The sequence below is a fragment of the Engystomops pustulosus genome, chromosome 7 (genome assembly GCF_040894005.1).
Source record: "Engystomops pustulosus chromosome 7, aEngPut4.maternal, whole genome shotgun sequence".
NCBI classification, from domain to species: Eukaryota; Metazoa; Chordata; class Amphibia; order Anura; family Leptodactylidae; genus Engystomops; species Engystomops pustulosus.
The window spans coordinates 33,063,235-33,085,226 of record NC_092417.1 but is presented as its reverse complement, the minus strand read 5'-3'; the positions used below and the strand labels follow the sequence as shown (position 1 = coordinate 33,085,226).

Here is a 21,992-nt window from a genome sequence, read left to right as displayed (position 1 = left end):
AGTCTAAACAGCTGGATTCTTGAGATAAATAAGGTGGATCCATCCAAAAACTGTGCAGAAAAATGTGGCAGAAAAATGTCCAACTTTTTTCGCACAAACATATAAAAGAAAAGTAATGACAAATGACTTCGGTCTATATGCATATTTATTTGTTTGCTCTTATTTTGGAAACTCAGGCTACGAGTAAGAACGAGGCAAAGGTTCGAAACGCGTCAGTCTTTTTCTTTATGTCTTGGCGCCATTACAATGTTTTTCACAAAATGAAATAAATTGGAGGTGTTTTTACACTTATGCTGCCTGGATGCTGGAACCTCCGGTGTATATCTTGGATAAGGTGATAAATAAGAGAAACTGTCAGAAGCATTATACACATCACCGAGTCAAACTTTTCCAATGAACATTTCTTACAAACAGCAGGCGACGGGAGATGTAGAAACCGCGCGCTGAGAGCAATGTATCATCCACCACTCGATGCATTAATAATTTCCTATCAGAGCCTGGCTTCAGCTAAAAACATTGTTAATAATAGGATAACAAAAATAGATGCAATCGGTTTCTACCCCAGTGACCTGAAGCTATTGTGCAGGACGCAGGACGCAGGAGGAATCCGTCCAAGGGACCAATTCATGACAGCCCCGGATCCAGCCAAGATGAGAATAGCAAAACCCATGGAGGGTGATTTAGATTCTTATAAAAGTTTCAGCGGAAACAAGCTGCAGATTTAATTGGACACAATACCAGCGTCGCTCCAAATCCATAATCCGGACCAAAAGTAACAATTAACATTTTCACTGCTGGGTGCCGGCGTGTATTTAACCACCAGAAATTCTCATTATTCTCATTGCTACAGAACAAAGAATCTAGGTAGGATATAGTAATGGAGTCATGTGGAAGTAATTGTAAGTAGTGTTTCTACTACAAACCCCTCGTCCTCCCCTCATCACCTGTGTCCTTGCCACAAAAAGAGATGTTCTTTTTCTTTTTTCATCCTGTTGTGACACTAGTCTCAAACGAGCTACCTAGAAATTATCAAAACACCTGACTACATTTGGAGGAAACTTCCAAGTCATGTAAAAGGAAATCTAACATCAGAATCCACCATGATAAACCAGGGACACTTGCTCATAGATCCAGGCTAATATTCTTATATTTGTTGTTGCCTCCTTTATAATTATGTTAATGAACCTAAAGTGCTACTGGAGCAGTTCCCTGAGCCCCTCTGTGCTGCAGATTCAAAGGCTTCTATACTGTCTCACCCTCCCCTCTGCTCCCTTACCTAATCTCACTGTAGCAGAGGGAGTTTCAGCACACCATGGGGGGAGTGCTAAAGGTGCAGAAGGGAGACATTGTAATAGCCTGTGAATCTGCAGCATGAAGGGGCTCTGAAAACCACAGCAGTCAGTATCCCTTCAGGCTTATTAGCATAATTTGAAAAGTTTATTTTAGAAGAAAGGAGGCCTTTGATAGGAAATATAAAGATTACCACAGTCACGGTGCTTGGGTCTATGAGTAATGTCCCTGGTTTATCATGATGGATTTTGATGGTGAATTTCCTTTAACCCCTTGGCACGGATGATCTTTTCCATTTTAGATTTTATATTGTAGTGACCTATAGCCCATGCAGTATAGTGCCCAGACTACTATCCCGATCACATAGTACCGCCATACTATACCTATACATGTACCTTTACCACTGTGATTCTTCCAAAAAGCATCTCTTCATAAAGTCATCTCATAATACTACAGTAGATACAGGCAGTACCCGGGTTACGTACAAGATAGGGTCCTTGGGTTTGTACTTAAGTTGAATTTGTATGTAAATTGGAACTGTATATTTTATAATTGTAGATCCAGGCAAAAATAATGTTTTGTCCCATTGACAATTAGATTTGCAAATTTTTTTTGCTGTAATGGGACCAAGGATTTTCAATAAAGCTTCATTACAGACACCTTACAGCTGATCATTGCATCTAAGCTGGATGACCTATTTGTCAGCTGAATGCAGGACCATTCACACAAGCCAATGATCAGACATGAGAATTCCTATACATGTTTCTGTATCAAATTGGTGGCGGAATTTGAAGGGTTGGTTCTGTTTGATTTCTCTTGTTTCTGTAATTTCTCTTGTTTCTGTAATCCTGATGGTATTTTCCCCGTTCTGCCATGGTTACACTGTGTCATTTGCTGGCCCCTCACATCCAGAGTGTTTTTATTGAGGTACAATGAGGCTTTAGTAACCCGTGTTGCCCGTAGTAACCATTTCGATGTATTCTTTATATATAACTTTGTCCATAAAGAGAAAGGAAACTAGAACCTGTTGCTATAGGAGACACTGACAGGTTTTATCGGTCATTGTTCTTTTAGTGGAATGAACCTTTAGAAAACTAACAGGCCAATGTAACATTATCATTTTGATCCCTTCACAGATTTTACAGATGTAGCAGACTTGATCTTTACACACTTTGGGCTACATCATGTACCTCAGGAATTGCCTTACATAAAGGCACCAGGACAGACCAGGAACAAGGTCTGAATGTGAAATACAGTAACAGTAGAAGGTTGGAGATCAGAGGAAACTCTGTTCAAAGGAGTTGAACTACTTAGATGCTGCAGACAAAATTGACCACAACATCTAAGTGGTTACTACAAGTAAAAATGAATGTGACATGGTCAGGGAGTGTTAGTACATTGTCATGTCATCAAATCCTTAAGTTTGCTTTTGATTACACTCTATTAGGACATAATTGACTTGTCTTTTAGTCAATGTAGACTGCAATACAGGCAGTCCCTGGGTTACGTATAAGATAGGGACCAGAGACTTGTACTTAAGTTGAATTTGTATGTAAGCCGGAACTGGTATATTTTGATGTACAGTAACTCCAGACAAACAAGCCGCGGTGATGCCGGGGATCGTATACGGGTTGCCGATCTATGCAGTAAGTAGGGGAAGTAGTTACCTGCAAGCTCCGGCTGTGGACTGCCTAGAAGCCCTCCGCCCACTGACATGTAACTAAGGAAGCGTGAGATCGCCATCCTTAGTTACCTGATCCCCGGCACCTCTGTGTCCGCGCTTCAGCACGGAAGTGCAATGCGCAAGGCGCCGAGAGTCCCGTTCGTATCTACTGGTTGTACGTATCTCGGAACGTCGGAAGTCGGGGACTGCCTGTACATTAGTTTTACAGTGTGCTGTACAGGCGGTCGCCTACTCAAAGGGCATCTCCCACCAGGATGAAGGATTGTAAACCATAAATACTGATATACTGGTGTATGCCCTCTCGGCAGGATCTGCTCTTCATTAAGATTCTTATACCCTCGTTTCTTTTTTTTTCCTTCAAAGTTTTAAACAATATGCAAATGAGCCTCAGAGGCTTCAGTCGACATTAACACATATGGGTGCTCTCTGGATCTCTTACTATAGTCCCATGCTACAATGATCAGCTGTAAAGTGTTTGTAATAAAGTTTTATTGATAATCCTTGGTTCAATCACAGCAAAAAATTTTGAAAATCCAATTGTCACTGGGGCAAAAAACATTTTGTCTGGAGCTACAATTATAAAATATACAGTATCAACTTACATACAAATTCAACTTAAAGGGGTTGTCCACGTTCAGCAAATAATTAATATGGTTTGTGTAAGGAAAAGTTATACAATTACCCAATTCCTCACTGTTTTCTAGATGTCTGCTTGCTGTCCTGCATCTATGCTTACTTCCAGTGGATAGAAATCTGTCCATGGTCACACAGGCGCATGGCAATTATCTGCTGAAAGTGGGCAACCCCTTTAAGAACAAACCTAAAGAACCTGTGTTGTACATAACCCAGGAACTGCCTGATACTGCTACTTAGGGCATCAGATGGTTCCATAGTGGGATCCAAAAAATAAAGTGGTTAGAAAAATTGTTAACACCAAACTCAGAAATCACCCTACCCAGTATAAAAATATTTTATGATGTAACCAAATAAAAAGCAGTAGGTGCATATTTGGTGTCTTCTTGTCCATAATAACCCAGAACATAAATAGAATTGCAATATTTATCCCTCTCGGTGCAAAAATGGCACTAGAAATGCATCTATTGGTCCCCTTACAATTAAAGAAAGTGATGAATGAATGGCACCAAAGGAATATATAGCTTTTCCTGCAAAAAAAAACAAGCCCTCGCAACAACTTTGTTATGTATTTAAAAAATACAGCACAAAAAATACAAGTACCATATATACTCGAGTATAAGCCTAGTTTTTCAGCACAAAAAAAATGTGCTGAAAACCCAAACTCGGCTTATACTCCAGTAAAAATATATATATATATATATATATATATATATATATATATATATATATATATAGGTTTTACCAGGTTTTTCAGGTAAAATTAGGGGCCTCGGCTTATACTTGGGTCGGCTTATACTCGAGTATATACGATATATGCCCTCAAACAACTAAATCAACAGAATAAAATAAAAAGTTAGGTAGGAAACTGCTGTGTCTTGTAGGCCAAAGTAGCTATGTCATCAAGAAGTAAAATAGTAACACCTAGGTGTACACAAATATACTAAAAAACACTTTGTGCTCTGCTCAATCTTCACTTTGGACACCTTTCTGTTGGGGAAGCTGTGATGTTTGCTGCATTTCCTACATCCAGCCTCCTTGTATACAGATTCAGTGTTATTTACAGCGGCCGTCATCGCTCTCATCAGTTCTCTCCCGCAGTTAATTGGCATCGCTGCATCAGAGGGCATCACCTACTTTACTGGGAGGCTACTGACTGCCCGTGCTGCTTTGGAAAGTTTTTCATTTATGGAAATAACATTTTGTTACTTAACCATGCAGGTCGTGTTATGATCACTGGTTGGCTTGTTTATAGCTTCTAGATTTCCATGACCAAAGTTGTGGTGCCAGATAATGAATACAGGGGCAGGTCTTGCCTCTTCTGATGTATTTTTTATTTGGCCCAAAAAGTAAAGACCATATTTACATGATGAAGATTTGGCATCAAGTTTTCTGCCCAGTGGATCACATCAGAAGTTTTTAAAAGGGGTTTCCCACGAACAGACGTTAGGCCTTATCTACAGGATAGAGCCTAATTTGCTAATCAGTGGGGGTCTCAGTGATGGGACCGATGGGGTCCCCCGTACCTCCGTCGGACTCCTCGTCGCTCCGTCGGCTCCATAGAGATTAATGGAGCAGAACGGTCATGTGCGGCCATCTGCTCCATTACTCTCATGGAGCGACGAGGGGTTCGAAGGAGATACTTGGGACCCCATCGGACCCTTCATTTTGATGATCTCTGGGGGTCTCATCACTGAGACCCCCACTGATCAGCAAGTTAGGCCCATTCCTGTGGATAGGGCCTAACTTATGTTTGTGGGAAACCCCTTTAAGGTAAAACTGTTCTAGCTGCCCATGGAAAACCAATCAGAGCTCAGTTTTCATTTGATAAACTGTGCAAAAATGAAAGCTGAGCTTTGATTGGCTTCCATGGGGAACTAAAACATATGAAAGATGCACTGTCATAGGTTGCTATGAGTGCCATGAATGTCCGCAGCAGATGTTCTCATTGGCAGAGGCAAAATTTAAAGGGGTTTTTCCGTCCAGAGTATTTATGACATATCCACAGAATATGTCATAAAAATAAAATAGATGATAGATGTGGGTGCCAGCATGCCTGACATAGGTGCGGGGCCTAGGTTGAACCCATATACATAACCTGTTGATATCTTATCCTGTGGATATGTTATAGATAGTCTACATGGGAAAATCCCTTTAACTTTTGCATTGCTCTTAATGTAAATTTTACAAAGGCCATGTATGTCTTCAACCTCATCCTACATAGTTTTCTAAAGAAGTTTGTACGTGTGGTTTATAAACTACTATAATGCAGCACTATATATATAGTATTATTATATTATAGTAGTATAGTATTATAATGGCTTTTCATCATTTCTTCCAATTTGATACAGTCATACAGATTTTGTCTAGTAGTAATTATATCCAGACATATAGCTCTCTGCTAACATACAGTGCTACATATATACTATATTAATCTACATTGTACAGTTCAATGCAGAATTGAGTTAACGTTTTCTAAAATATTTTTAGAGGGGTGCAGAACACCTTCTTCACCTCCGCCCCGTCTTAGTGCCTCCCCCTGCAAGCCCTCCTCACTGTGGTCCTGATGTTCTTATAAGTAGCACACATACGGCACAAATAATACACATCAGTCAGGACTGTCCCGAACACTACAGACCGTATACACCCTGCATCTCCATCATCAGGTGAGTCTGTGCTCCCACATTGTCCTGGGTACGTAAGACGGAGGTGACTGGACTTGCATACAGAACACATACGGTTCTATTGCAAACTCGTTTTTACTACCCAGGTGGGATTAGTCATTACTGCCTCTGGATTTGTATATTTTACTGAGTTGGTAAAATGTACAGACACTTTACTACTTATCTAATGTCATTCATTGCTCCATGATATCCAGATATTTGCTTGCCCTCTTTGTCTGCTGATATTTTAGCTTTATTGCATAGACTGGGGTACAAGTGGTATGTTATATACTGTGCAAAGTGTCCAGTGTGATGATCAGATGTAACAAAGGGAATCTGGGTTATTTTTTTAAAGCAATGGACCCTAAAAAAGATTAGAAAAGCGGAACCCCCTCTTTATGGAAAAGAAGTTTTTTCTATGTACAATTGTATTTCACAACTAAAACATGTTGTAAATATGAAATTACTTACTGGTTACTTCTAGTTGCTCTTCGCACGCAGCAGATTTGTTCCATTGTCTATAGAGTTATTATTCCACCCCTATAGATCTGGATGGGAATGTTGCTGCAGCAGGGGCATGGATTTCTTGTATGGGACAGTAGCAGATACTTCTGTAACCAATCTGCAGGCTGTAAGCTTACACCTATACAGTGTACAGTACTGAAAACGCTCTCACATCATTCCATGACCGTCTAGTTTCCCCACATGCATACACTAGATTTACTTAAATCATATAAATAAGTTTGGGAACACAAAAAGGGTTAAATTGTTGGGTAGTCAGAAGTGAAGCTCTTTCATTGACAGTAACAAATGGTTAAAGTCCTTTCATTCTGCGCAATGTAAACATTTTCTTTATCGTTTTTGCATAGAGTGATGATACATAACACAGCGTAACCGTCATTTAAGATCATTTTTTATATTGGTTGGGGGGGGCGGGAAATGTGCTAAACATTTTTCTTAAATTTTGCTTAATTTGTTAAATGAAGCTACTCCCTCCCATGGAGACCATTGTTCCCGCCTGTATGTGTATCTCACATCTCTGTACACTTGGGGGGGGAAGGGCGGGTAATTCATTATTCACTTTCAGAAAATTGGCGTTTTTTTCCCTTGCTGCGCCTGTTGCACCCTATTTATTACGTGTCTGCGCCACAATGTTGGTGCTTTTCTTTATTTGACGCTCAATTAGAGGCGCCATTTAGGAATCCAACACTTTTCCTGTGCATCTAGTTTTCCAACACTTTTTTGGCGCACAATTAGACCTGCTAAGAGCTGGTCTACGGAGTTCAATTTCACCTTCATGAATGTGGAGACAGTTCTTACCCTTTTCGGTCCTGCGCCACTTCATTGCGCTGCAAACTAACATCCCATTGAAAATTATAACACAAATCATGCGCCAAAAACAAAGGGCCATGTGCCAAAATGGATAAGTGCCCCGCAGAGACTCCAACTTCTGGACCCTTCCTGCAGATGTGGATGGAATACGCCCTTTAGACAATCTTCCATATACCGTATCCTCGCTGGCTTACTTTGCACCAATATTTTGTTCCAAAATGTTTACATGTTCCTTAATAATTCACAAAATGTGTCCTTATTACAATAAATATCTAACAAAAGGTCAGAGAAGCAGTTATATAGTACAATTTACCCTAATTTTGTAAATATTCTGTTTTTGGGTTTAATAAAATTCACGGATTTTATGAGCTGCAATTACCCTGTGCAAATTTACCCAAATACAGGTTCATTTGTACACTCCCATTGCACTATGTAGTAGGATAAGTAAGTATTTCCATAGCACACTCTTCAGAGTTTACTAAATCCACTATTAGTGACATTTGAAGTCTAATTTAAGAAAAAAAAACTATGTATCTGCAATGGTAGGAGGTAACCAGAAAGAGCGTCCTTCAATCTGGAGGACCTGGAGAGACCATGCAGCATACAGCCAATTGTGTAATGCCTTATGTATCCTGCAGAGGCACTGTAAAAAATAGAACCCCAACTGCAGTATTCCCTAGCAGATCACCAATTATCTCGGTGGTAGTTAGGTGCTTCTAACAAAAAGTGAACAACCCCTTTAATAAATCAGATCTTCAGGCATGTCTGTATTAAATATTGACAATTGAAAGTTATCATTTTACGGGAGGAGGGCAATGTTCCCAAACACTCTGACCCTGTCTCTCACTGCTGACTGTGTGTAGGGACATAGCGGACAAGAAGAATGCTAACACCCAGTTGTCTATTTATCCCTGAATTTCCAGGAGTAATAGTAGAGGGACAGTAATAATGCAGATGTCCAAGAAAGGAGACAAATTGTTACTACATGGGGAATAATGTAATTACTTTTAAAATGTAATGTCCTCTTTAAATAACACAACATTGTGAAACATTTGTACATTGCATATACACCTGTATATATTGTAATAGATACATTCTATAAATCACATATATCTTAAATATCTCTATGTCACTTTAAGTTGCCTAATGGTGTCCCTCTTTTCTTTCAGGATTTCTACACTCATAATCAGGATGCATTTCATCTCTGCACTGGTGATTTTTGGTAGGTTCAATAAAAATAAAAATAAATTGGGGGGGGGGATCAGGGAGAGTATACAGTATATCTATTAAATTCCTGACTAGGACACTCTCAGCAGGGCTCTATATGCACATATATTACAGCCGGGCCCTGCGACTGCCAAAATGAATAAAACCTGTACCAATCTAAATAACCCTGCACTGAGGACGTCTCAGATTATTTGGATATTCTAGTAACTGCTCCCCAAGTGACCCTTCCAGAGGCCAAGTGGCCAAACTACAAAACCAAAATACACCCATTTTTTACAATGAGACAATACAGAAATATAAGCAGTAAATTATTGCTCCCTGCTCTGTCAAACGTTTCAATCGTATTTGTTTCCTGAGGACGCCAATACAGTAGAAAGAAGGAGAAATTTGTATCATCTTTATAGCTTCCCTGAACTAGACTTTGTATGTTCCCTGAACAGTTATAGTCAGAAGGCCCGGTGAAGGAGCACCAATGTTAATTCACCTCTCTCCACACCTCCTCGCTCCTATTGCAGTTCTGTTTTAAAAAAAAAAACGCTCAACATGGCACATCCTGGGCTGTCTGGGACTACAAGAGGAGGCCTCGAGTCCTGTCTGGTGCAATCTGTGCTAGGTGTCCACAGAGAGGGCTCTGAGTGTCACCTCTGGCACCCGTGCCAAAGGTTTGCCACCTCTACCCTAGTTGTATTGCCTTTATGATTTTTTTTTTTGTATGCATTTATGTAAGTGATTGAGGTCCCTCATAAAGAAAACTGTATGTCTGACTAAGGCCTCATTCACATGGCCGTCTGGGGGGATGAATATGCGGCCGCAAATTTGCAGCCGCATATACGTCCCCATAGACGGCAATGACGGCCTGGCGGGGGGAAAGTGCTACACATGTGTGGCACTGATCCGCTCCGCACACAGCGAAAAGATAGAGCATGCTTTATCTTTCCCCGTGTCTGCGGCCGTGCGCCACTATTTTCTATGGTGGGGGGAGGGGTCACCTCCTCCTCCTCTCCATCGCACAGCGGTATGCTGGATGCAGTGGGGCAGGCATACGGCTGTATGAATGTACTCTTATACTTTAAAAAAATGATATCTTTAACAAACAAATTCCTATTTTTAGGCATTCTGATGCAGTCAACGACAGCGGACACTTCCTCTGGAGAATGTAAGTTTGGTGAATTTTCTAGTGATACTGCAGTCACGTCTAAAATTGATTGATATTTAATATAAATAAACATATTTTTCACAAATCAAATTCTCGCTGAAGTTTCCTTGTTAGGCTGCTTTCAGATCATGTTTTACATCTCCGCTGTGAGGATAGGCCTGGAATTCTCAGCATATCCCAATGTAAATTATTGCTCCCTGCTCTGTCACGGATTTCAATTGTATTGGTGTCCTGAGGACGCCAATACAGTAGAAAGAAGGAGAAATTTGTATCATCTTTATAGCTTCCCTGAACTAGACTTTGTATGTTCCCTGAACAGTTATAGTCAGAAGGCCCGGTGAAGGAGCACCAATGTTAATTCACCTCAAACAGTGGTATATGTCCTCCGGTGCTGCTACTTCTGTCTGAAATCAGGAGGAGGAGCAAAAACTGGCACTAGCCAGTGATTTTCTGATGCTTATGTTACGGGTGTCCCCTGAGTGCCCTAACTGTATATACATGGACAGATACGTTACTGTGGAAACACCCAAAGCGTACGAGCACTTGAGCGTATACTGAGCAGGAAGCAGGATCATATATGCTGCACTTTTGCATCCTATGCAGATTTTGAGCAGGCATAGCTAAAAAAATCTGATGTAATTTCTGTGAAACAAGCTGAAATATCATCCAGGACCTGCAATGACATCAACACAGGTCCTGCAGCCTACAAGGAAAAAGCAGATGTGTATCTTTAAAGGAAACCTAACACTTGAAGTGGTAGGTGTAAGATGCAAATACCAAGCACCAGCTCAGGGTGAGCTGGTGCCGGAGCTTATTTTCGTTAGTGTCCTAAACCGCTGTATCGCGGTTTAAACACTTTTTAATCTTTATATCTGAAGCAGCTTTGGCGCACCAAGCGCGAGACCGTGCGAGCGCCTACATAAGTGCCGGTGACATCACATGCGCTAGGTGCGCTGAAGCTGCTTCAGCTATAAAGATTAAAAAGTGTTTAAACCACGATACAGCGGTTTAGGGCACTAACGAAAGTAAGCTCCGGCACCAGCTCACCCTGAGCTGGTGCTCGGTATTTGCAGCTTACACCTACCATATCTACTATGTGGTAGGTTTCCTTTAAATGCCATTTCCTCCTGGAGAATAATTCAGCCTGCAGGCTGCATAAGGAGAAGGAGCACATGGCGGTGTTGACATGTGAGAGGTTCTAAATGTGGGAGTAGAAAGAGGTGCTGCTAACCACTTTAAGGCAAAGTTTTGTAGTTCTTTTGAGTTTCCACTTTTCACTCGCTCCTTCCCCATGCCGTATCTTTTTGATTTTCACATTTACAAATCTATTTGCAAGACAAATTGTACTATCTAGTAACACCATTTAATATTCTGTGCCATGTACTGGGAAGCTGGAAAAAGTTCCAAATGTGGTGAAATTAGCAAAGAAAAAACACAGTTGTGCCTTATTCTGATGGGCTTTATTTTTATGGCTTTCAATGTGCGGTCAAGATGACACCTCTCCTTTATTCTTCCGGTCAATATGATCACAGAAAAGTTATGTAGATTAGTTGTTTCTTAGTATCTTTAAAAAAAAAAATAAATCAAACCCCTTGCATTAAAAAAAAGCATTGCATCACCACATAATGACAGCGGTAACTTTTTTATACTTCAGTTTATGGAGCTGTGTAAGGTTTCATTGTTTGTGGGATGGGATGACGTTTTCATTGATACCATTTTGACAATTGTACTACTTTCGACCTTTTAATCACTTTTTATTAACATTTTATTTGGAGCCATACAGCGAAAAAGATGTGATTTAGACATTTATGTATTTTATATTATACAATACAATACCTTACATGTTAATGATTTTACTTATTTATTTATGCAGCCCTCCCCATACTCTATTTTACGGATGACGAGTATTTATGTTGGCAGGTTGTGATAGGGTTAAGATGGAGAAGGACAAGGGGGTCAAAGCTGTGTGAGGGAAAAAAGGTCATGGGGATGCTGGCTGTGTGAGAGGTAGAAAAAAACTGGGATGCTGGCTGTGTGAGAGGTAGTAAAACACTGGGATGCTGGCTGTGGGAGCAGTGGGGTATAGGCTGTGTGAGAAGGAGATCTCTGCATGAAGTGATCTCTTCTCTTTAATTGGTCTGTGGGTGGAGTTAAATGTAATGTCTTCTCTGTATACGGCCTAGAATTCTACATGATCCTTTCTCTATGTTTGGTTGATGGCCAGAGTTTTGTGATCTCACAACACTAGTCTAATGCTGCACTAGATTCATCATTTTGATAATGAATCTTTCACAGTATTAGGCTGCATTCACATGAACGTATGGGGGGCATATATACGGGAGGGGGTGGACACACATCCGTGTAAATGAAGCCTTTAGACTGTTGAGTTCTACTTTTAGTAGAAAGTTCTACTCATTATTTTATGCCTGAGCGTACCCCCTTTTTGATAGACGACGCCCCCTTTGCTGACGAGTTGAGTTTGGTGCAGGACCAATAATTAAATCCACTCAATGAAACTCGTGTGGACTAAACATACTGATTTTTCCTCCAGGACTTGTGATGACATCATTGCAGGTCCTGCCACCCAGGAGGAATCAGCAAATATATATTATATATGTAACTCCAGGAGGATAAATAATAATTTAGTGCAGGCTGCCTAAGCAGAGGGACATGGAGGTGCTAGCTGTGCAATAAGGAGGGCGCAGTCCAAAGTGCCGTATCCTGGTCCTGGTAAGTGTAGCTCTTACTATGCAGAACTGGACCTTCTAGCCTTAAACACATTGCTTAGCTAAAAACATTGTAAATTATAAACAATAGATGAACCAACATGAAAATCTATATTTATATATGAAATCAATTAAAAATTGATAATTTTTTTAAAAATCCTGATGGACACATTCTTGTTGTTCTTGTTATATGACTGATCAGCAATTAGTTGTAACATGTAGAGGAAAACGTTCCATTTCCCTGCAGGATGAATGAAATCATCACCCATTAGATTTTAGATATTTAAGCATCACAGTGATGTAAAGAAAATTCATTGTGATAAATACATGCGGATGCCCATTCCTAATACTGGTTCCATCTGTTGCTCTCCTAGGATGGAAGTCATCTTGGAAGTTTAATAATTATTTCCAAGAACCATGGGGAGTCTGGCTAATGTCAACAGTCTTAGAAATTCCAGCTCCTGTGCATATAATAGCGATGAATATGGACGATGTGTAGAAAGTAGAATCTGTGATCAAACACCCGAAGCAGCAGACACTGCTTCCATGTGCCCAATCTGGAACATTAATACTTGTGTTTCACAGTGTGCAGGTGGGTCAGGACTGTAAGACATGAGAAAGTGCAAGAAAAGATGCCATATAGGTAAGACAGGCCATGACCTCCTTTATAGCTAACAGGCTACAGAGTTGTAACTAGAAATGATTGGGCCCCCCCATAGAAAACTTTAACTCCCCCCCCCCAAATTATATTTACATACAGCACCTACAAATAATATATACTTCCAGTGCCTCCAAATGATATATACATGCAGCACCTCCAAATGATATATACATGCAGCACCTCCAAATGATATATACATACAGCACCTCCAAATGATATATACATACAGCACCTCCAAATGACGTATACATGAAGCCCCTCCAAAATGATAAATGCATGCAGTGCCTCCAAATGTCACATACAAGCAGCACCTACAAATAAAATATACAGTATTTTTTGGACTATAAGGCACACCGGAGTATAAGGCGCACCATCAATAAATGCCTGCTAAAACATCTAGATTTATATATAAGGCGCACCGGATTATAGGGCGCAGATGATTATAAGGATGAATGACCCGCAGGTGGGAGACCTGTGCACAGTTCAAGGCAGCTGTTGTCTGTAAGTATGGTTCTTACATAAGGCGCACTGGACTATAAGGCGCACCTGATTATAAGGATGAATGACCAGCAGGTGGCAGACCTGTGCACAGTTCAAGGCAGGTGTTGTCTGTAAGTACGGTTTATATGTAAGGCACACTGGACTATAAGCGCACCTTTGATTTCTGAGAAAATCAAAGGATTTTTTGTGCGCCTTATAGTCCGAAAAATACGGTACACGCAGTGCCTCCTTGTGTCACCTCCAAATAACATATACATGCAGCACCTCAAAATGATATATACATGCAGTGCCTCCAAATGTGACATACGTGCATTGCCTCCAAATGATATATACACGCAGTGCCTCCAAATGTCACATACATGCAGCGCCTAGAAATGATATATACACGCAGTGCCTCCATATGTCACATACATGCAGTGGTTACAAATGATACATACACAGGGGCGTAACTACAGTGGTAGCAGCCATAGCAGCCGCTTTGGGGCCCACAGGGTCAAGGGGCCCCATCATCTGACTTGACACACTAAAGAGTGGAGGATGTGCATGATTATATACATATTATACTGCACCATGTACAGCATAATATGTATATAACATATATGTGATGTATAGATGTGTATACAGTGTATGGTGTCTGTATATACTATATGTGTGTGTGTGTATGCTTGTATATGGCACTGTATTTGTGTGTATATTCTCTATATGTGTGTGCTTGAGTGTATAAAGTGTAATTGTAACTTGCAGGTGTTAGTATCCAAATAAGTCTATTTTTTAAGTGGGAGGGGCCCGATGGAGAAGCCTGCTGTGAGGCCCCGCTTCTCCTAGTTACACCACTGTACATACACACTGTGCCTCCAAATGTCACATGCATGAAGTACCTCCAAATGTCTCATACATGCAGTGCCCTCAAATAATATGGTATACAGACAGGACCCTTTGTTTGAAAGCTCTAGATGTTTTTAGAATTTGGAAACACTACATGTATATATACATAGATGTATGGAATGGGGAAGCACTGGATATACCTACATACATAGAGAGAGAAAGAGAGGAGATACACATGTGTATAAGTTCAGGACATCACACAGGCAGCAAGCAGAGCCTAGTAAAATGATAAAGAATATTTACATTCTTTATAGGTAGAATAGGGACTGTTTAAGCACCACCTTTGGATCATCTCCAACCTTCCCAATCCCACCCCCAAACCAGATTGGAAAGTCCATTATGGCTTGTGGTTGAGTAAGCTCTGCCCCTACTGCCCAAGTACAATCCAGTCCAACAGCTTCACCTAAATTTGCCTGAATTGTCTATGAAAATTAGGGCCATCCAGCAAATTCAAGACATTTGAAACTTGTTGTGTAAATACCTGTAGTAACCACTAGGGCTCTAGGAGTATACTACCTATTGTTTTAAAATTTTAGTTTATTTTTACCTATGATCAATAAAGAGAATCAATTATGGAGTGTTAAAATAAAGAGGTTTTCCATGAATAACAACTTGATCAATCTTTAGTCGTCAATAGAGATGAGCGAGCACTAAAATGCTCGGGTGCTCGTTATTCGATACGAACTTTTCCCGATGCTCGAGTGCTCGTCTCGAATAACGAGCCCCATTAAAGTCAATGGGAGACCCGAGCATTTTTTCACTGAAAGAAAACATTAAAAGAACAGTGCAGAATAACACATTACACATGTTTACTGATGTTTTCCTTGTAAGAACACATTGAACGAACACTATTCTTCACTTTGCAGGTGTTCGCGCGTGTCTCCAGCTAAGTTAGGAGATGTTCAGAACATCTGGAATGTGAGGAATAGTGTTCTTTCAATGTGTTTTGCACTTAAATGGTCCTGTGTTCACTGTTTTTAATGTTTTTATTCTATTCTTCACATTGCAGGTGTTCGCGCGTGTCTTCCGATAAGTTCGGAGATGTGCACGCACATCTGATGTTCCGAACATCTCCTAACTTAGCGGAAGACACGCACGAACACCTGAAAAGTGAAGAATAGTGTTCTTTCATTGTGTTCTTACAAGGAAAACATCTGTAAACATGTGTAATATGTTATTATTCACTGTAAACACTGTAAAAACGAGCCGGACCGAGTATGCTAATACTCGACCGAGTGGTATACTCGGACGAGTATACTCGCTCATCTCTAGTCGTCAATAATAGATTGTTGGATCTGACATTTGACACCAAAATGAGTCTTTGAAGATACTGCAGATTGGACAAGCTCTTTTAATTGCTTATCATGCACAGCGCTATACACTGAATAGTGATGGAGATTAGTATTGCAGATTCAATTGACAGAGACTGTGTTGCAACCAGGTCATGTGACCAATGGATATGACATCACCAAAGCACGCCCCCGAGGAGCTAATTGGTGGTAGCTGATTATCTATCTGTAGGATATTTTAATACTGGAAAGCCCCTTTAATTTTAAAATATCAATTCAAAATATAAATAAAATTTCTAAAGTTTGAATCTGTTTGATCAAACACATTAAAAGTTTTGCTACTTTTCATTTTGTTTCACACAATCCTTTCCTATCATTTTAAAAGTAATTCTCTTCCGCCTTTCAGGACAGAGTTTTTATTTTAGGCCACAAGAAATCCAGGGTATGTTTTATAGTGAATTAGGAATGTATAAATCTAGAAAACAGTACAGGGCTCTTTCATTGGAGAAGCTCCCTGCAGGAGACTCAGCAGTAAAGTGACAAAGAGTAAAATAAAAGAATAACAGTCTGTATCCGCTCTGAAAGAAGATCCATCAATGCATCTGAGCCACACGGAGGAAGTGACAGAATACATATGAAAGACGGTGTATTCACTCACTACCTCCTATATTGTTACCCAGACAAGTGTTGACTCTCATAACATGAAAGATCGAGCTTTTTTCCCATCTTTTCTTAGAATTTTCACAATTTCTCCTGTTATTCCTACTAGAAATGTATAGGGCAAGAGACCGATAGCAGCAGGTTAGACCATGCAGACTGAAGCCAGTGTTAGGTATTGGCCCTGGAGAGCTGTGTACTGGGGAGAGTCTTTATTCACTAGGGGACTCTCCTCACGCTGGGCAGTTTGGGTGGCCATGGGCCCCCTGGAAGGCTTGGACCCCAGGCTACCGCCCAGAATCACACCAGAGTCCTCTTACTCAAATGGGTCTGTGCTATGAGATCACACACAGAAGTGCCCCCCAGTCCACCCAAAGTGTTACCAATGCATTTTGTTTTGCCATTCTTCTATTAATAGTTACATAGTTTGTTTCATTGTTTCATTAATAACAGTGGACGTCACCAACTTTGTCACAGAAAACATAATAAACTTTAGCAATGTTTGTATTTAAAGGAAATCTACCATCAAGCATGGTAAACCAGGGGCACTTCCTCATAGATCCATAGATATGGTAATATACTTGTATTTGTTATCCATGGTCCCTTTATTCTCAAATCAACTTTTAAAATTATGCTTATAAGCCAAAAGGGCTCTGGGCGGCATTACCAGTGGCCCTCTGGGCTGTAGCTTCACAAGCTGTTACAATGTGTTGGAGCTTTTCCTCCCTACATCTGCTTCCTCAACACTTCCCCCCAAAATTATGCTAAAGAGCCTGAAGGGACCTGAAGGCACCCTCAGTGCTGCAAATTTACAGGCTGTTGCAATGAACAGTACATGTTATACCCAAGCCATCATGGGGCAAGTTACAGCATAGTTCTATGCCAGGTCCAATTCATCAGTGCATCTGATATGCCAAGAGGCAGGACCCTCTTATCATTTCAAGTGCATTGTGCACAGGCGGGGAAAGCAGAGGGGTACCCAGTCGTGATAAATTACCCTATATGCTCATTTTCTCCTGCTTTATAACATGCTGCCTGCACACAGGACACTATGTACAATCTTCAAAGCTCCTCCTGATCCATAAAATGCTTACTACAGATAGGACACTATGTGCAAGCTGCTCAGCTCCTTTTGCTCTATAATAATAACATGCTGCCTGCAGATAGGACACTATGTACAATCTGCTCAGCTCCTCCTGCTCTATAACATGCTGCCTGTAGATAGGACACTATGTACAATCTGTTTAGCTCCTCCTGCTCTATAACATGCTCCCTGCAGATAGGACACTATGTACAATCTGTTCAGCTCCTCCTGCTCTATAACATGCTGCCTGCTGATAGGACACTATGTACAATCTGTTTAGCTCCTCCGGCTCTATAACATGCTGCCTGCAGATAGGACACTATGTACAATCTGCTCAGCTCCTCCTGCTCTATAACATGCTGCCTGCTGATAGGACACTATGTACAATCTGCTCAGTTCATCTTGTTGTATAACATGTTGCCTGCAGATAGGACACCATGTACAAAATGCTCAGCTCCTCTTGCTCTATAACATTCTGTCTATAGCTTTCTCTGTATTTGCTTTGTAACAGGCTCCCTTTAAAACAAATAGATATTATTAGACATTACATGTAACTTTTATTAAAACTGCAGTTGTTGATATTTTATATCCGCTTTGATGGAATTTTCAGATGTCACCGATGAGTTACAAATTTGTTTTGCTCAATTTTTCATCCATCTGTTTTTCAACCTCCACTGAAGAGACCTGGAACATGCATTTGAGCAACCGCCCAAAAATCAGTAAGGAAACACCATTAAACTAATGTGAGGGAAGGCTACAGCCCCTCAGGCCTCTGCTATGGTCTGGGTCCTTTCCCACCCTGGTCTAGCCGCTGCAGCAATGGGAGCTGTAGGCAGTGGGTGGACATTGGGCTGCGCCAGAGCTGGTGGTTTGGAGCAGTGGTCCCTTTATAGAAGTACCTGGTTCTGGGTTAACAGTAAATTGGCAATTAGATCCAGTTTTTCTCTTTTTCTTGTCAATTGCTCAAACCCATATTTAACAAAAAATTGTCATACGTGTGACATGACATCTAAGATGCGTGGGCCCCACCTATGTGTAGGACGTAGAACTTCAGATCGAGAGCAATTAAAATCGTTAGACATTTGCATCATTCTTACCGTAAAATATCTCGACTTTCCGTGTCTGTAGCATTTGGTCTTAGACCAGAACATATGGTCCATCCAACAGCATATTCTACAAGCAGGCGCTGCAATAGCCAAAACTTTAAGGAATTCACAGGAAATACAATAAAAACAAAAGCCAGAAATCTTAGCACATTTCTGTTTGGGCTTGAAGACAATGTTGTGAGAATCACGGAAGAAATCTTACGGGAAACAATTGCTATAATGTACATCTAGGTGCGTATGAACAGACCCAGGCCCTATCTGAATTTTCATGTTGAACCAAAATCCTAAATCTCACTGAATCTCATTAACATTGGGAATGAAGAATTCCTGTCCAGCTTTCCAGACCAGATACCCCGGTGAAGCTTTAACAAATTCAGATTTTTTGTCAATCTAAAATTATAAAAACACACTGGCGCAAATGGTTTAAGAGTGAACTGGTTAATTCAGATTTTATTAAAAAATATCTCAATTAAGTTGATTGATCGTCTTCCACAAGACTCCCACCACTGGGATGTAAAGGTCTCAGAATGTCTGGACTTTATCCAGAAAGAAATTAGTACGGCTCAATGTGAATGATTTTCCGCAGTTTCCCGTTTATGATATGCAATAAATTGAAAAGGGTCATCATTCTTGGATACTTTATAAAACCTATGACAAGCTTTGGGTTTCCCTCCCTTATCTGGGATGTCCTGCCTTATCTGAATGCTAAATAGCTTCTGCTTCTAACATAGTTTCACATGTAATGGAGGCATGACAGGAGTCATGTCTATATTGGGGTCCTGAAGAATAATTTGAACACATTAAAGATGTTGTACCAACTATTTCAACTATTCCCTATGTATAGGATGACAAGCTGATCGGTGAGGCTCCAATGGCCAGGACCCCCACCAGGAACCCCACTGGGTCGCATTCATACTATGGTGGTAGAGCAGGTCAGGCATTCGTTCTGCAACTCCTTCAATTGTAAAGGAATGTTGCAAATTGCAAAGCACAGCACTTGGCTATCTTTTGCACTACAATTGACTGTCAATGCGAGAACCCGAGATAGCCTAGCGCTGTGCTCAGCAATGTCCGACACTAACATACAATTGACTTGAGAAGCTGAATGCAAGTTCGTCCTGACCCGCCACCCATTAGTGAGAACAGGATCCCCATTCTCCAGATGGCAGAGAGTCCCATAATCATGATCTATGGTATTCCCAGCCTTTTGAGCCGCATCAATCAGCTAGTTTTCTTAAATTAAAGGAAATCTATCATCAGAATCAAGCGTGATAAACCAGGGACACTAACTCCTAGATCCTGGCACTGTGATTGTAGTAATCTTCTGATATTTGTTATCCATGACCTCCATCCTTCTAACATGAACTTTTAAAATCATGCTACTAAGCCAGAAGGGCTCCAGAGGCCCTCTGTGCTGTAGTTTCACTGACTCTTCCCCTATCTCTCCCTCCCCCTGCTCTCTCAGCACTTCCCCCCTTCCTCTGCCTGCTGTAATCTCACACAGTGCGATGGGAGAAGTGCTCCTGCACATTGTAACATCTTGTGAAGCTACAGGATGCAGAGCTCTGGTAACACCATCGGAGCCCTCCTGGCTCAGCATAATTTTAAAGTTTATTTTAGAAGGAAGGAGGCTGTGGATAACAATTTAAGAAGATGCCTGTATCTAGAGTCCCTGATTAATCATGAAGGATTCTGAAGGTAGATTTCCTTCAGTTTTTGATGCCCAAACTAGGAGTGGAGTAAAAGTTAGAGGAGGAGGAGCTCCTTTCAATTATTTGTCTCATACCATTATCATCCACAACTGCTTTTGGCTCCCAAAACTGTATCTGAAAAACTGAACGTGACACCACATACTAACACATAATTGAATTGGTTAATGCCACAGCAGGTAAAAAAAATTCCAAAAGCCCAAATTAATTTTTTTTCACCATTGAAAATCTTATTTTAGGGTTAGGGATTGTATGAGGAATAAAAAAAAAACAAAAAAAAAAACGGGTACTACATAAAAAATGGCACTTTGTAAATAGTTTCACACCTGGGAACTAAGTTTATCTGTAGAACTACTTGGTAACAATTCAATGACAAGAAAGTGTATGGTCACAAAATATATAACTATTCTCTGTTACATTCAGCTCCGCTACCTATAACCTGCACCATGAGAGCAACGGACTTAAAATTCACGTCTGCCCATGTGCTCTGCCCTCCGGGGTGCACCGATCAGCATCTCTCTGTGTATGGAAGCGGAATCTATGCAGCAGTATCCAGCATATGTGGTGCCGCAATTCACAGGTATGACTGATGTATCATCCACTGTATTGTCACTTTACTATTCAACCAAAACTTTGCATTGCATCATGAAAAAAACCTTACCTGGCTCCTCTCGTGCACCATTCCTGCGGTGAGGGAACAGTTAGGATGCAATGGAAGGACAGACAGTGAGTCCTAAGGCTAAATCCCCTTCCCAGCTGTCCTTTCCTAATTTCTCAGCCGAGCCTAAGCGGTAGGTGACAACTGGTCAACCTCCCCTTTCTGCAAACACAGAGACACAGATAGGACAATACAAACGTAGAAGAGTAGCCTAAACACAGGTGAGAACTAGAAGGGAAATGCAGTGCATAATTGACAGTAAAGAGGCAAAGAGTCAAGAAATTCAAAATACAGAAGTCAAGATAAACACCAGCAAGCTCCAAATAATATAGCAAGCAGAGGTTAAAATGGCAGGAAAATCTTATATGAGATGTCCTGTTAAAGAACACAGCCATATCACAATAATAAAGCACGCTTGTGTGCATAAAGACTAACTGTTTGCAGCCCAGAGTAAAATCCACAGGAGACAGATGGGTGTGGTGCACTTCAACTAAGTCACTTAAGAATGGAATAAAGGTGTGTTCAGACTAGTATGGACAGAATGTAACCTAAGGACCAAAATCACACTCATCTGAGTATACTCAGACATACTTTATGGGCAGAGGATGGTGCTGAAACCGAACACAGATGTTACAAAGGACTTTTACTATAAAAATCTCTGCTGTATTCCATATTCTTAGCAAGAAAAACAAAGATGTTACAATACATAGAAGTCCAAAGATGAAATGAGC

General features: G+C 40.7%; 1 protein-coding gene across 1 annotated transcript in view; it reads left to right on the top strand.

Annotated features, from left to right (window-relative positions):
• Nucleotides 1-6,184: 6,184 nt before the first annotated feature.
• The window catches only part of COCH (cochlin), a 29,203-nt gene continuing 13,395 nt past the window's right edge, over nucleotides 6,185-21,992 (top strand). The window contains exons 1-4 of the mRNA XM_072115401.1: nucleotides 6,185-6,273; nucleotides 8,772-8,824; nucleotides 9,941-9,985; nucleotides 21,027-21,183. Of these exons, the coding sequence (XP_071971502.1) occupies nucleotides 8,794-8,824; nucleotides 9,941-9,985; nucleotides 21,027-21,183 (233 nt within the window). The 5' untranslated portion in view covers nucleotides 6,185-6,273; nucleotides 8,772-8,793. The remainder of the gene's footprint in view (nucleotides 6,274-8,771; nucleotides 8,825-9,940; nucleotides 9,986-21,026; nucleotides 21,184-21,992) is intronic.